This window comes from Grampus griseus, assembly GCF_964374135.1.
Source record: "Grampus griseus genome assembly, chromosome: 1".
Lineage (NCBI taxonomy): Eukaryota > Metazoa > Chordata > Mammalia > Artiodactyla > Delphinidae > Grampus > Grampus griseus.
In genome coordinates this window covers 130,201,816-130,215,450 of record NC_139017.1, presented here as the reverse complement: position 1 = coordinate 130,215,450, position 13,635 = coordinate 130,201,816, and the positions used below count along the sequence as shown (strand labels likewise).

Here is a 13,635-nt window from a genome sequence, read left to right as displayed (position 1 = left end):
ATGTCAAGCCGCTATGGAGCAGGGAATGCCTGGCACACACTAGGCACCTCAAAACACGCTTGGTTAAATGAATTTGGACTGAACTTATCGTGCTTCACTGCCACCTATGCTTTGTGAGGTCACCTCACCGAGGTAGGTATACAACAGACGGAAGCAGAAACCAGGTGAGGCCTGCCTCGCCGTTTTTGAGCCCGTTAGCAAGGGCTCATACAGGAACCCCTTGCAGCTCCCCCAGCCAGAGCTGGGCCAAGAATGCTCTTTCATTTCCTTGTCCGGTCGGGAAGGGGAAGGGGTAAACGCGAGAAAATGAGGCGTGGAGGGGCTGAGGAGGGAGCCTCAGCTCCGCAGCATTCGGTTGAGAGTTGACTGTTATCTATGGCGGTGCTTCTTTTTACTGGATGGCCTGGGGGCTGAGGCTGCGATTCGGTACAGAAAGCTCAAGCGCAGAGGAGCAAGCAAGGCGGTCTGCCATTTTCCGAAACTAACTCCCGGGTAACCCCGCCCGAGTGTGTACGCATGAAACGGGGGCGGGACTTATTGTGAAGGCCTCGCTCCGGAAACCGCACCCTCGCTGGCGTCCTACCTTCGAGGATTCACAAAACGCAGAGCGAGACTTAACAGTCGGCAGCGAAAGCGCGCACTCGAGCGCCAATGAGAGCGGAAAGAGGGGAAACGCGCCTGAGGAACACTCTGTATGTCCAACAATGATTGGCTGGAGCCGTCCTCTCTTCTTTTTGGTATTGGCTGGACTGCCTTTCAGGTGGGTTTTTTGTCTAGGTACTTCTGATTGGCTCCTCCTGGGCTGCGGGGGGCAGGATTGGGGATTGTTCATCACGGATTGGTGGATTTGAGCACCTGGCGGTAACTTCCCGAGCAAGAAGCCCGTCCCATCTCTCTGTCCCGTCTCCCGACCCGTACGCTACCTCCTCAACTCTCGCGCACGAATGGTTAAAAAAAAAAAAGGATGCGAGGCTCGAGCCCGCCAGCCAGGCCTCTAGCTTCTAGCGCGCGCCCTCAGCGAGGACCCGCGTGAGCTGCCCGTGACGCTGCCTGCGCTGTTTGAAATTGCAGAATCCGTTACCAGCTTGGGGCAACTACCGTTCCGGCTGGTTCCGGAGCCCGTGCGTGCCAGGAGGGCTAGTGGCGGTCGTGAGGTGGCCCTAGCCTTTCGCGTCTCTGCAGCCTGGAGACTAGAACCGGCACTTTCGTAGGACGCCACCTCCAATCGCAGCGCTGGCGCGGGCGGAGGCTAAAACACAAGGGTCCTGAGACTGAGGAAAACGCGCCAAGTTCCCGTCGGCGGTGGAGTGAGGAAGACCCCAGCGGTTCGGGTGCCGGGCGAGCGGAGCCGCTTCTGGCGCTCCTTGCCGTCCCGGGGCGGGGACGGGGGCGGGCGCGGTTGGGCGCCGCTTCGGGGATGTAGTCGGTGCCGGCGCCAGGCAGGACCGAGCGGCAGCCCGGGTTCCCGCTCTTGAGAGCGAATGGTCACTCCCCTGCGGGGAGGGCGATCCGGCCAGCTTTTCCGTGGGTCGTGGGCCCCCGCAGGCTCGGGGCAGGGGCTCACCTGTCGTACCCGCCCTCAGCCCGGTTAGACTCGTCGGCGTCACCGCCGCGGACCTCGCTCTGGGCCATGACCAGGTAAGGAGGGCCCGTGGAGGAGGGGCCGGTGTCTGGGCGCCGCGACAAGTTCGGCAGGAGTCCGAGGGGGCCGCGGGGAGGACCCCGGCTCCCTCGGTGCTGCGCCCCCGCCCAGCTGCCAGCCAAGCCGTCCGCGCAGCGGGCGGCGCCCCCTCCCGCCGCCGCTGGGGACTCAAGGCAGGTGCGGGCTGGGAGTAAATAGGCCAACTCCGAGATCTGTGGTTCTGCTTAAAAACGCCGCCCGCCCGGCCGGTGCCGCGTTTGACGGGCACGGGCATCATCACCGTCCCGTCATCTTCTCACTTTCTTTTTCGTTCCTAGAGTTTGCGGGATAAGGAGAAGAAATGTTTGCGCTCACGTTGTTCTGTGTCGGTGATTGCTAAATTTTACCGAGCAGTTTAACTTACTTTTTCTACAAGTATTTAGAACGGCACGTGTCTTAAACCTTTGTCGAGGATATTATTCTTGTTTTACATTTTTCGTGAAGTTGGGATTGAGTCATCCCATCTTACAGAGGAAAAAACTTGAAACTAATGAGACTTAGTGTTCACACTGTCATTTGTCAAGAACATTTAATGTTCTATTGTTTTTTCTGCGGAACTTGATTTAGAGTTACGGGAGAAACATTTTTGATGTAACAACCCCCAATGATAAGGACAGCCAGGAGCAAGAAATGGTATAGCAGAAGATACGGCACCTGGTAAAATGTTATAGTCTAGGTAATGTTAATGTTTAATCATTGCTTTGAGGAGCCCGGAGGGGTGGTTTATTGATTAGGATTGATAATGTTATTTCAGCTGCTTGGTCATTGTTTTTTTTTATATATTTATTTAAGTCCGGTTACTCTGTTAGAGAATCCAGTTTCCATCATTTATTAGAATTGGCTCCCAAGGAAAAACCTTTTACAAAAATCGCTAATGCCTAGAGATCCCTGACACTTCAGTGCAGGCTGGTTTATCATTCGTGATAGCATTTCATCAGTAGCATTAGTGGCCAGGAGAGTAAATTGAGTTGGAGGGGGGATGGGGAAATTGGTCGGCTTTCTAGTTATTCCTGAGTTGTCTCAAAAAGGTGGTTTCACTGCCGTGTCTGTCAGTGTTGTGAATTCCCAGTTCAGAGGCAGCCAGGTTTTCGCTTATGCTTAAGGATGAAATTTAGTTCGTCCTGTTAGTCTCTACCTATATTCTATTTTAAAGTCATTGCTGAGTTTTTGGACTCTTAGGTGATTTTCTGGTAATACTCGAGTCAGATAGTAATATCTTCCTAATGAAAAATAGGACTAAAGTGTAAAATAACTACCACAGATAGAGCCATTTTTTTTTTTTTAGTCCAAAAGTTTTATTTTAAAACAGGGAAGAAAGTTTGCACAAGGCAAACTTTTCTTCTTTCCTACTTAAAGCAGTATCTTAAAAAATTCTATAGTTAAAAGAAGTTTGGAAAGTCAGTATATTTTGGTTTCTAGTGCATAAGAATTTGATATACACAAAGTGCAGCAATTTTTTACACCATTATCCCAACTTTGCGTATAGCTTATTACTTTTCACACAAGTTTTTAGGTGTAAACTTAACACTAGATCTAGGCCTTTCCTTGTATGCAGATTATACTTTAAATAGACTTTATTTTGTATAACTAGAAAAGACATTGGAAGGAGAACTCAGTCACTTCTAGCACTCCTTGGATTTCCCATTCATCCCTCTGTTTCCCACCTTGTACTTCAGAATTAGAGATGATAGTTGCTCAGTGTTTCCTGAATGAACTAATAATAAAGTTTTTACCCCTTGATACTACTTTACCATTACTACTACTACTACCAGTAAAATGGGGTCTACTACTAAAATGGGGTATTTTGTGATGTGACCCTTAATCTAATAGCAGGCTAGTAAAAGTTCAGTGTCTTTTTTTTTTGTTGTTTGAGAAAGTTAAGGACAAATGGCAACTCCTTCATATAAGCAATAAAACATTGACTGCCTGTTATTGGCAGGCATTAGATTTTCAAATACAAAGTTCTAATTAATACCATTCCTTGGTAAATTTGTTTTCAGAAATGATGATTTTATTGCCTACAGCCGATAACTGAAAACTAATAATCTTTTCTGTGATTAACAGATATGATTGGTGATTACAAGGTCCCTGTATAAATTAATTCTTGTCAACTCCTTGGGATTTGAAGAGAAAATGCCCGGTGTCATACCTAGTGAAAGTAATGGGCTTTCAAGAGGTAGTCCATCAAAAAAAAACAGACTTTCCTTGAAGTTTTTTCAGAAAAAGGAAACCAAGAGAGCCTTGGATTTCACAGACTCTCAAGAAAATGAAGAAAAAACTTCTGAATATAGAGGATCTGAAATGTATGTTATTTTCAGTATATTTCTGTACTTTTTAAGATTCCGCATCAGTGAAAAAGCAGTGAACTTGGATTGATATCTGCAGTCATTCTGACCTGATAGTCCATAGCGGGAGATAAAAAAGCACACATTAGGGAGACAAGTCTAGCAGTGTGTAATAGTAGAAACAGGATAAAACTGGTGGTTCCCCACAGGGATCACATCACAGTTCACATTATAACTCATTTAAATTGTGCTCAGCCGATTAGGCTAACTTCGAGAAATACTAATTGACTAAAATTATTTTTCAATTTAAATTTGATTTTAGTGCAACACACTTTATGTAAGGGTAAAGAAATTCATGGGGGACAGTTACCTGACATAAACTTTGTCTTTGTAGTCATACCTAGTATATGAATTCTCAAACCTGTTGGTGTACAATTGCAAATTATTATTTAAAATAAACTTAAAAATAAGAAATGCTTTTGATACAAATAAATCCTTCAGTGACTGAAAAGAAATCAGAACAAAATGGAATGCTTTACTCCACCAATAGTTGCTCTAGTTGGAGTCTATACTTGCTCCGTATTCAGCACATAGGCACTCTGCTATATGACTAATGTAGATTTGCTCCCCTGTATAATTTCCTAATATTTACTAATAATCAGTTTAGGAGATTGTGTGAGAACCTTTTGCTTACCAGCATTCATGCCTATAAATACCTTGAGGTATTAGAGTTATAGCTAGCAGCTGTAAAATAAATAAAAATGCTGTGAGGACTGTTTGTTAAACTGAGGTAAAAGAGTTATAAACTTGAACAATTCATGTTTAAGTGAGGAGCAGCTGTATAAGTATCTTCATAGACTCTGTTTCCTCTTAATCTTTTGTGAACAGAATCTGACTTAGATAGTGCAGCCTCTCCCAAATATTGTCATATTCAGGTTATTCCCAGGTTTCTATTCAGAGTTAAACTACTTGATTAAAATGTCCTGTTGGCTTAACAAATCATAGTACCAATTCTGCAACTTTCTGCTCTGTAAAATGGGATTAACAGTCCTTTAATGGAATTGTTTCGAAGCTTGTTGAGTGTAATATTTTTAAAGTGCTTGTAAAACTTTTATTCTGGGTGTATAGCAGTTTTTGCACCTGTACAGATTAATTGTCTTAAAATGCCATCTGAATAAAATCCATATACTTTTCGGATCATACAACTTTTGGGAAAAGACTAAATCTAGGGAAGTAATATTTCCACTTGAATTCTACTTCCTTATCCCTTTCTCTTTTTTGTACTTAATAGTGATCAAGTTGTTCCTGCAGCACAGTCCTCACCTGTCAACTGTGAGAAGAGAGAAAACTTGTTACCGTTTGTGGGACTGAATAATCTCGGCAATACTTGTTATCTTAATAGTATACTTCAGGTAAGTTGACAATTTTTCTATATAATAAAACTTTAGTAGGCAAAGAATGATGTAACACTTAATATTTTCTGAGAATTCAGGTTATTGGAGGATTTCAGTTGTCCATAATACTGTCTTTGTCTTTGTAAATAAACCAGAATGGAGTAAAATAATCATGATTCTAAATTGCACATTACAAATTTCCGTTGAGATAAGAGAAAATGATATATTAAATAAAATTGGGATAGCAAAATTGAGTAGATGTTGATTAAATTGAAGATACCAAACTTTAAGTTTTTCTGTCCGATTCCTGATTCTACGGTGATATGTATTGTAACCCTTGGAACTATATCTGTTTTGTGTTGTATCTGATCAGGCTCAGTGCTTTGTTGCACTGAGGGAAGATAGCAGGCTACTGTAATGAAATAGAGAACAATTTTTGACACACATCTTAATCTCAGAATTTTAAGTAATGCACATATGAATATACTCTACAAAAAGCATGATAGTGTTTTAATGATTTTAGGTATATTGTTTGTTCAGTAAATACTTAAGACAATCTCACTTTATAGGTATTATATTTTTGTCCTGGTTTTAAATCTGGAGTGAAGCACTTATTTAATATTATTTCAAGGAAGAAAGAAGCCCTAAAAGATGAAGCCAGTCCAAAAGATAAGGTAAAAAATAAAATTAATGGAAATTCACTTGCTTAGAAATGAAAAAGTAATAAATACAGAGAGGATTTGGGAGAATGACAAAGATTATTTCTCTTAACAAATTACATCTGAGAATTAAATTTTTCATTGGCAATTATTTTTCATTCTTGTGGGGTAAGTAGCTAACTTGATTACCCCCTTTTATAGTGTTTTCTCCAGTCCTCTAATTTACTGTTTACCAGTAAACATTGTCACACACACCACTGTCACAACATATCGTACCCTTTTACCCCGTTATTTATCTGCTGTTTTCAAGTTGACTCACTTTTACTATTTAAATAAATTTAAAGAAACCTTTGACTTACGTAATTAGAAAACCATTATAACCCACATAATAGAAAGTAACCAAAAATATGCTTAAAATTTTTTTAAGTTTATTTTGTATACCTCCAGAAAATTAGTGTTAGAAATTAGATTTAGAAAATCTAGTGTTGTCTAGTGAGAAAAAGAAGGGGGAAGGTACTTAATTTGTTCAAAAATTAAAATGTTCATGTGTTTCTTGACAGGGAAGTTGCAAAGAAGATTCTTCAGCAAGTTATGAACTAATATGCAGCTTACAGTCCTTGATCATTTCAGTCGAACAGCTTCAGGCTAGTTTTCTCTTAAATCCAGAGAAATATACTGATGAACTTGCTACTCAGCCAAGGCGACTACTTAACACACTCAGGTATAGTCTATTATATAATTTTAGGATTCCAGTTTAGCTCATTCTCTCTTTGGAGGAGAGTGACATGTGAACAAATGGGGGGAATAAAGGCCAAGGAAAATAGACACTACAGATCTACAGTGCTTAATATCCCAGAGGCTCCAAAGACTGGAAATTTTTTCTCACAGTTGGTACTAAATTCATTAAATCTGAATTTGTGTGAGGCTGTTTATAGTCTTTATTCATATTTATCTGCAATGTGAATATTCATACTGTTTTCTGTAGAAGTAGTAATGTGTGTAATTATGGGATACTGCCCCTAATATGTTGGTGATACATATTTTACCTATGTGCCAGATTCTTTTTTAATCTGAAAATTCCTGAATTACCAAACACATTTGGTCCTAAGGATTTCAGATAGGAATTATAGGTCTATATTCAAAATACGTTATATAAAAGAACTGTAAATTCCAAGTATTCTATTTTTGTTGTATGTACTTAGAAGAGACATATTAGTTAACTGGATTAGATTTCTTTGTAGTATTATCTTAAAAAATGAAACTTTATCCTATATACAGAATAGCCTTATCCAAAATACTACAGGGTTTAAGTCTTTAAAAAATTATTTAATCGTTTAGGTTAGGAATAGACCTAGATGTAACACATTGCCATACATTTGTTAAGAGGCAGTGTAGCGTGGTGTCTAGGAGCAGGTTTGAATCCTGACTTCTGCATCTCTGTGACCTTGAGCAAGTTATCTGTAAATAGTGGTGATATGGTACTTACCTCATAAGGTTATTGTGAGAATTATACAAATAATATAAAAAGTATTTTGAGGGAATTCCCTGGTAGTCCAGTGGTTAAGACTCTGTGCTTTCACTGTTGAGGGCTGGGCTTCGATCCCTGGTCGGAGAAGTAAGATCCCACATGCCATGTGGCAAGGCCAAAAAAAAATTATATATATATGGCATTTTGCATAAAGCATGGTACACAGTAAATACTGTATACGTATTAGCTATTAACAATAATATTTATAAGATCAGAGTAGTTATGATAATGAAAATCAGGTTAAGTTTGTTTTTAGTTACACGTTTAGGTAAGGAGTTTCAAATTAGTAGCTGAATTAAATGTTTTTGGACTTTCAAATAATTTATGATATCCCCATAAATGAATTCATTTCTGTATGGAGAGGTGGTTTTTGTTTTGGTATTATATCTTCAAAACTGGAATAGATGAAATGGAAATTTTTATTTATAGGGAACTCAACCCTATGTATGAAGGATATCTACAGCATGATGCACAGGAAGTATTACAGTGTATTTTGGGAAACATTCAAGAAACATGCCAACTCCTAAAAAAAGAAGTAAAAAATGTGGCAGAGTTATCTACTAAGGTAGAAGAAAAACATCAGAAAGAGGAAATGAGTGGTGGTAACAGCATGGAGATGGACAGTATGAGGCATTGTGAAGACTATAAAGAAAAATTGCCAAAAGTAAATGGGAAAAGAAAAAGTGACACTGAATTTGGTAACATGAAGAAAAAAGTTAAAGTCTCTAAGGAACACCAGTCTTTGGAAGAAAACCAGAGACAAACCAGATCAAAAAGAAAAGCTACAGTTGATTCATTAGATATTCCTGCTAAAATAATCCCCAAGTACATTTCTGAAAATGAGAGTGCAAGACCCTCACAAAAGAAATCAAGAGTTAAAATAAACTGGTTAAAGTCTGCAGCTAAGCAACCCAGCATTATTTCTAAATTCTGTAGTCTGGGTAAAATAACAACAAACCAAGAATCCAAAGGACAATGTAAAGAAAATGAATATGATCTTGAAGAGGACTTGGGGAAGTATGAGAATGATAATACAGCTAATGGTTGTGGACTTGAATCTCCAGGGAATAATGTTATGCCTGCTAATGAAGTTAAGCCCATAAACAAAGGTCAGTATAATTTATTCTTGGACATTGATAGGTAGGATTAACAGCTGCAGAATTGAATTTTCTCTTCTTAGATCCATATACAGTATACTATCTGGCTAAAGTTTTAAGAGAAATTTAACACAATGTGAACTGGCGTTTCAAGCACTACACTTACATGTATTTTTTGTGTGTATAAATCTCACTAATTTTAAGGTAATAGTAATTTATGTTTATAAACTAGGAGAGTTCATCTTAATGGCAAGAGAATATTTTACCCCTTTATATATACAGTATTTGACATAAACTCATGAAAAATTGCATTTGCTAAATAGTTATACCATACTGGATTTCTGCTTAGGTTCACACAGATCTCAGGGAAAATTTGTAGAACTTACATGACTAAATTTCATCCTTTGGGGTATCTTTAGGAAGGGAGTTAAGAAGACACACATGTGTTGAAACTATCTTTTTTTTAGAGATAACAGTAATTAATATTCAAAATTATCTTTACTGGGAGTTTATATTTCATGAATAAGTCACCTCTTAATGCCAATAAACAAGTTTGAGATATGAAAATCAGCCTTTTAGCCATGATATACTTTAAATGGAATAATGGTTATTTGGGCTGTACTGAAAAATTCGTCTGTATAGATTTGTGTTTTCCTTTTTTTGTTTTAGGTGCAGAGCAAATTGGTTTTGAGCTAGTGGAGAAATTATTTCAAGGTCAGCTGGTATTAAGGACTCGTTGCTTAGAATGTGAAAGTTTAACAGAAAGAAGAGAAGATTTTCAAGACATCAGTGTACCAGTGCAAGAAGATGAGCTTTCCAAAGTAGAGGAGAGTTCTGAAAGTAAGCAAAATTGGAGGCTTGCATGGACTATGGAATAATTAGAGTTTTCCTCAACAAAACAGAGTCTAATAAGTAGCTTGTATAGTTATTAAGAAAAAACTTTTATGTCTTTGTTATAATAAAATCTTTCTGCCTGTATAGCTACACTTGTCAATAGTTATTAGCATTTGGAAAATTCTGGCATCGTTTTTTTTTTACTTTTAATTTTTTTTGCGGTACGTGGGCCTCTCACTGTTGTGGCCACTCCCTTTGCGGAGCACAGGCTCCGGACACGCAGGCTCAGCGGCCATGGCTCACAGGCCCAGCCGCTCCGCGGCATGTGGGATCCTCCTGGACTGGAGCACGAACCCATGTCCCCTGCATCGGCAGGCGGACTCTGAACCACTGCGCCACCAGGGAAGCCCTGGCATCTTTATTTTGATGTGTAGAGTATGTTATAATGGGAAAATGAAATGCTTTACCAAGTTAATTTTTGGGTACCTGAATCTCAGAGCTACTGAGGATATTTTTGTTAACACCATATTTGAGCCAGTGTTTTTTCTTGTATGAACCACAAAAAGTGTAATAATGCCATGGGAAGTGATCATGAGACTGGTTTACTTGTTCAGATAATGTAAATTGACTATTAAATATAAAGTCTTTCTCACATGGAGTCAGAGGGTAGGGCTTATATTGATTTTGCTGTCCGTGACCTCAATATTTTTTGGCTGACCAGATATAAATATTTAGAGGTATGTGCACTGTGGATGAACTTACAAGTTTGTGAAACTAAAAAAAAGAAATCTCTTTAGTTATTATTTGGGGAGGATTAGTCAATTAAAATTGTATGCTAATTCTGAACATAAAAATTTGTGGCTTAAGTTTTTAATTTCTGAGAGATTTTTCATTTGTGAGTGACAGGATTCTCTTGTGTAGTTTCTCCAGAGCCAAAAACAGAAATGAAGACCCTGAGATGGGCAATTTCACAGTTTGCTTCAGTGGAGAGGATTGTAGGAGAAGATAAATATTTCTGTGAAAATTGCCATCATTATACTGAAGCTGAACGAAGTCTTTTGTTTGACAAAATGCCTGAAGTTATAACTATTCATTTGAAGTGCTTTGCTGCTAGTGGCTTGGAGTGAGTATTCTAAAGTTTTGTTCAAAATGCTACGATAGTAAGGAAACAGTACAATAGTGTAATAGAAACTACTGAAATGAAGTAATTTACAAATATTGCCTTAGAAAAGTTTATTGTTTTCTTAAGTTTCCCTGTAAAAACGCATCAAGTTTAAATCCTTCTGGTATGAATGCATATGATTTGTTCACACATTTTTCATTTTCATTCCTTATTTGATTATTTTAATTAATTGATTAAAGCAGGGAACAAATTTCATACATACATCAACATTTTTTTGAGGTGAGCAAAAAAGCAAAATTATTTTAGTTTTAAGGTAAGTAAGCCAGGAAATAAAACTAGTCTGAACAATTTGAGAGATTCTTCTGTAGTTGAAAATTTAAATATCTGAAAGCAATAATAAATATTAAAATGCCAGTTACATTTTAGATAGTCTGACTTTTTCTGACATGTATACATGTCATTGTAGATTTTATTCCTTTCTATATTAATCAGTTGTTTGAAATTACCACGAGAGCTTACCAGTAGCTCTCCACACATTTTCTTATGCCAGAAGGTGACAGGGTCCTTTCTTTCAATGGCTTTTTCCTTTGCTACAGTACAATTTTATTTTTTGTCCCCAAATCTTGGTTGTAGAGACAGACTTCACATTAAAATGACTTACTAAGTATAAAGGAAAAGGATTTTGAAGATCAGTGTTTTTTTTTTAATGCCATTTATTTTCTTATTGCACAAAATTAGGAAAATAAAGAAAATTAAGGGGGGAAGTGCCATATATCCTTCACAGAAGCACCTGAATATTAGTACTTATTTCAGTATTCTTTGTGTAAGTATTATACAAAATTGGGGTCTTGTTTTTTACTTTGTGTTTTATTCATATGAGCAGTAAATATTAAGGGTTCATTCAGACTTACTTGGTTTCACATTGGGGGTAAAACTGAATATATATGAAGTGGAATCCCAGAAAACCTTTTTTTTCCCCCCTTCCAAAGGTTTGATTGTTATGGTGGTGGACTTTCCAAGATCAACACTCCTTTACTGACACCTCTTAAACTGTCACTAGAAGAATGGAGCACAAAGCCAACCAACGACAGCTATGGATTATTTGCAGTTGTGATGCATAGTGGCATTACAATTAGTAGTGGGCATTATACTGCTTCTGTTAAAGTCACTGACCTTAACAGTTTAGAACTAGATAAGGAAAATTTTGTGATCGACCAAATGTGTGATATAGGTAAGCCAGAACCATTGAATGAGGAGGAAGCAAGGGGTGTGGTCGAAAACTATGACGATGAAGAAGTGTCGATTAGAGTCAGTGGAAATACCCAGCCAAGTAAAGTTTTGAACAAAAAAAATGTAGAAGCTATTGGACTTCTTGGAGGACAAAAGAGTAAAGCAGATTATGAGTTATACAACAAAGCATCTAATCCTGATAAAGTTGCCAGTACAGCATTTGCTGAAAATAGAAATTCTGAGACTAACAATACTAATGGGACCCATGAATCTGATAGAAACAAGGAATCCAATGACCAAACAGGCATTAACATGAGTGGTTTTGAAAACAAAATTTCATATGTAGTGCAAAGCTTAAAGGAGTATGAGGGGAAGTGGTTGCTTTTTGATGATTCTGAAGTGAAAGTTACTGAAGAGAAGGACTTTTTAAATTCTCTTTCCCCTTCTACATCTCCTACATCTACTCCTTACTTGCTATTTTATAAGAAATTATAGAGTGAGTGTATTTTCCTTGTGTATATATTAAACAGACCTGGACAAACATTGGTAAATTGATTGATTACATCAAAAAGTCTTTAGCTTATCTTTTGAAGCTACTGGATATTATTGGTTTCTCTGGGTTTTTATATAAATAGTAAAAATTTGAGTTATTGAAATCCATGTTAATTTTTAGAATTCATTTTCCTTAGTGGAGACTAGTGATTGATGCATTAGCTTCTGGGAACAAACTTGTATAGGTTCTTAACTGAATTATTCAAAATGGAAGCATTTAAACACTTTGAATTTACACCTATCTTTTGTGTTTGCTTTTTCAAATAAAGTGCTTGTATTTGTATCTCCATATTTTGGAGTACTTATCTACATGATGTTTATAGGTTCTGTGGTTTTTCAGCTAAGAAGCAGAATCTCATTTCAGTACATTTAGTTTTGTAAGTCATAAAGCCAGATCTTGGATGGGCTGTATTAGAGGCACGTGTATGTATTCACAATAGTGCACATTTTGTGCCTTCAATCACTTTGAAAAGCGTCTCAGAAAACCTGAAGAGTCAGTCCTCTTCTATCTTCACAAGAATTTTATATGTATTTATGAAAATGATTCTGTACCTTAGTAAATCTTTTTCAGTGTGGACTAATTTGTATCTCTTCATAGTCATACTCTGCACGATCTGTATATAATGCATCGAACTTAGAGGTGTGACCTTAAATTTAACTTTTTTAAAAAAACCAGGAGGTCAATAAAATTTAAACTGCTTAACAACTGTGTATACAAATGCTTGAGGATTTTTTTACTTGCATATTTTTTACCATAAATATAGCTGGATTCTCTTTTAAAAAAGTGTGTGTATATACACATACTATACACACATATATATACATAGAAGAGAATAAACATGCATAATTACCTTTAATAATACTTTCTGACATTTGGAGGTGAAGAAATTGTATTTCAAATAGGAGAAATTGTGCTTAGTCCATCTAAATTGTCATACCTAGATACCCTTTAGACATATAACTAACTATGGAATCCAAAACTGGAGAACTTAAGGTGAGGCTTTGGGCACACAAAAAACTTGGTCATATTTTCACTTTAAATATATTAAATTGGTAAATGATCGATTATGACTTGTTAAAGGACATTCTTGATATTAAGAATATGAAATATAATTCCAAAGAATAGATAACTCTTGGAATAACACTGTTATACACTACTTCAACAAATAAGAAAGAGTACCTGTCAACTAATAAACTACACAGTTAATGTCTTACACATTCTTTCACAAGATGGTGTGATGTAAAAAGTCAC

General features: G+C 37.6%; 1 protein-coding gene across 1 annotated transcript; it reads left to right on the top strand.

Annotated features, from left to right (window-relative positions):
- The first annotated feature begins 1,256 nt into the window (after positions 1–1,256).
- Positions 1,257–13,108, top strand: USP1 (ubiquitin specific peptidase 1). Its single transcript, XM_082668104.1, has 9 exons — positions 1,257–1,638; positions 3,746–3,984; positions 5,258–5,378; positions 5,930–6,034; positions 6,580–6,740; positions 7,977–8,656; positions 9,314–9,484; positions 10,400–10,601; positions 11,591–13,108. Exons 2-9 carry the CDS (start codon positions 3,815–3,817, stop codon positions 12,324–12,326), a joined length of 2,346 nt encoding a protein of 781 aa, XP_082524230.1. The 5' UTR covers positions 1,257–1,638; positions 3,746–3,814; the 3' UTR covers positions 12,327–13,108.
- Positions 13,109–13,635: the final 527 nt, after the last annotated feature.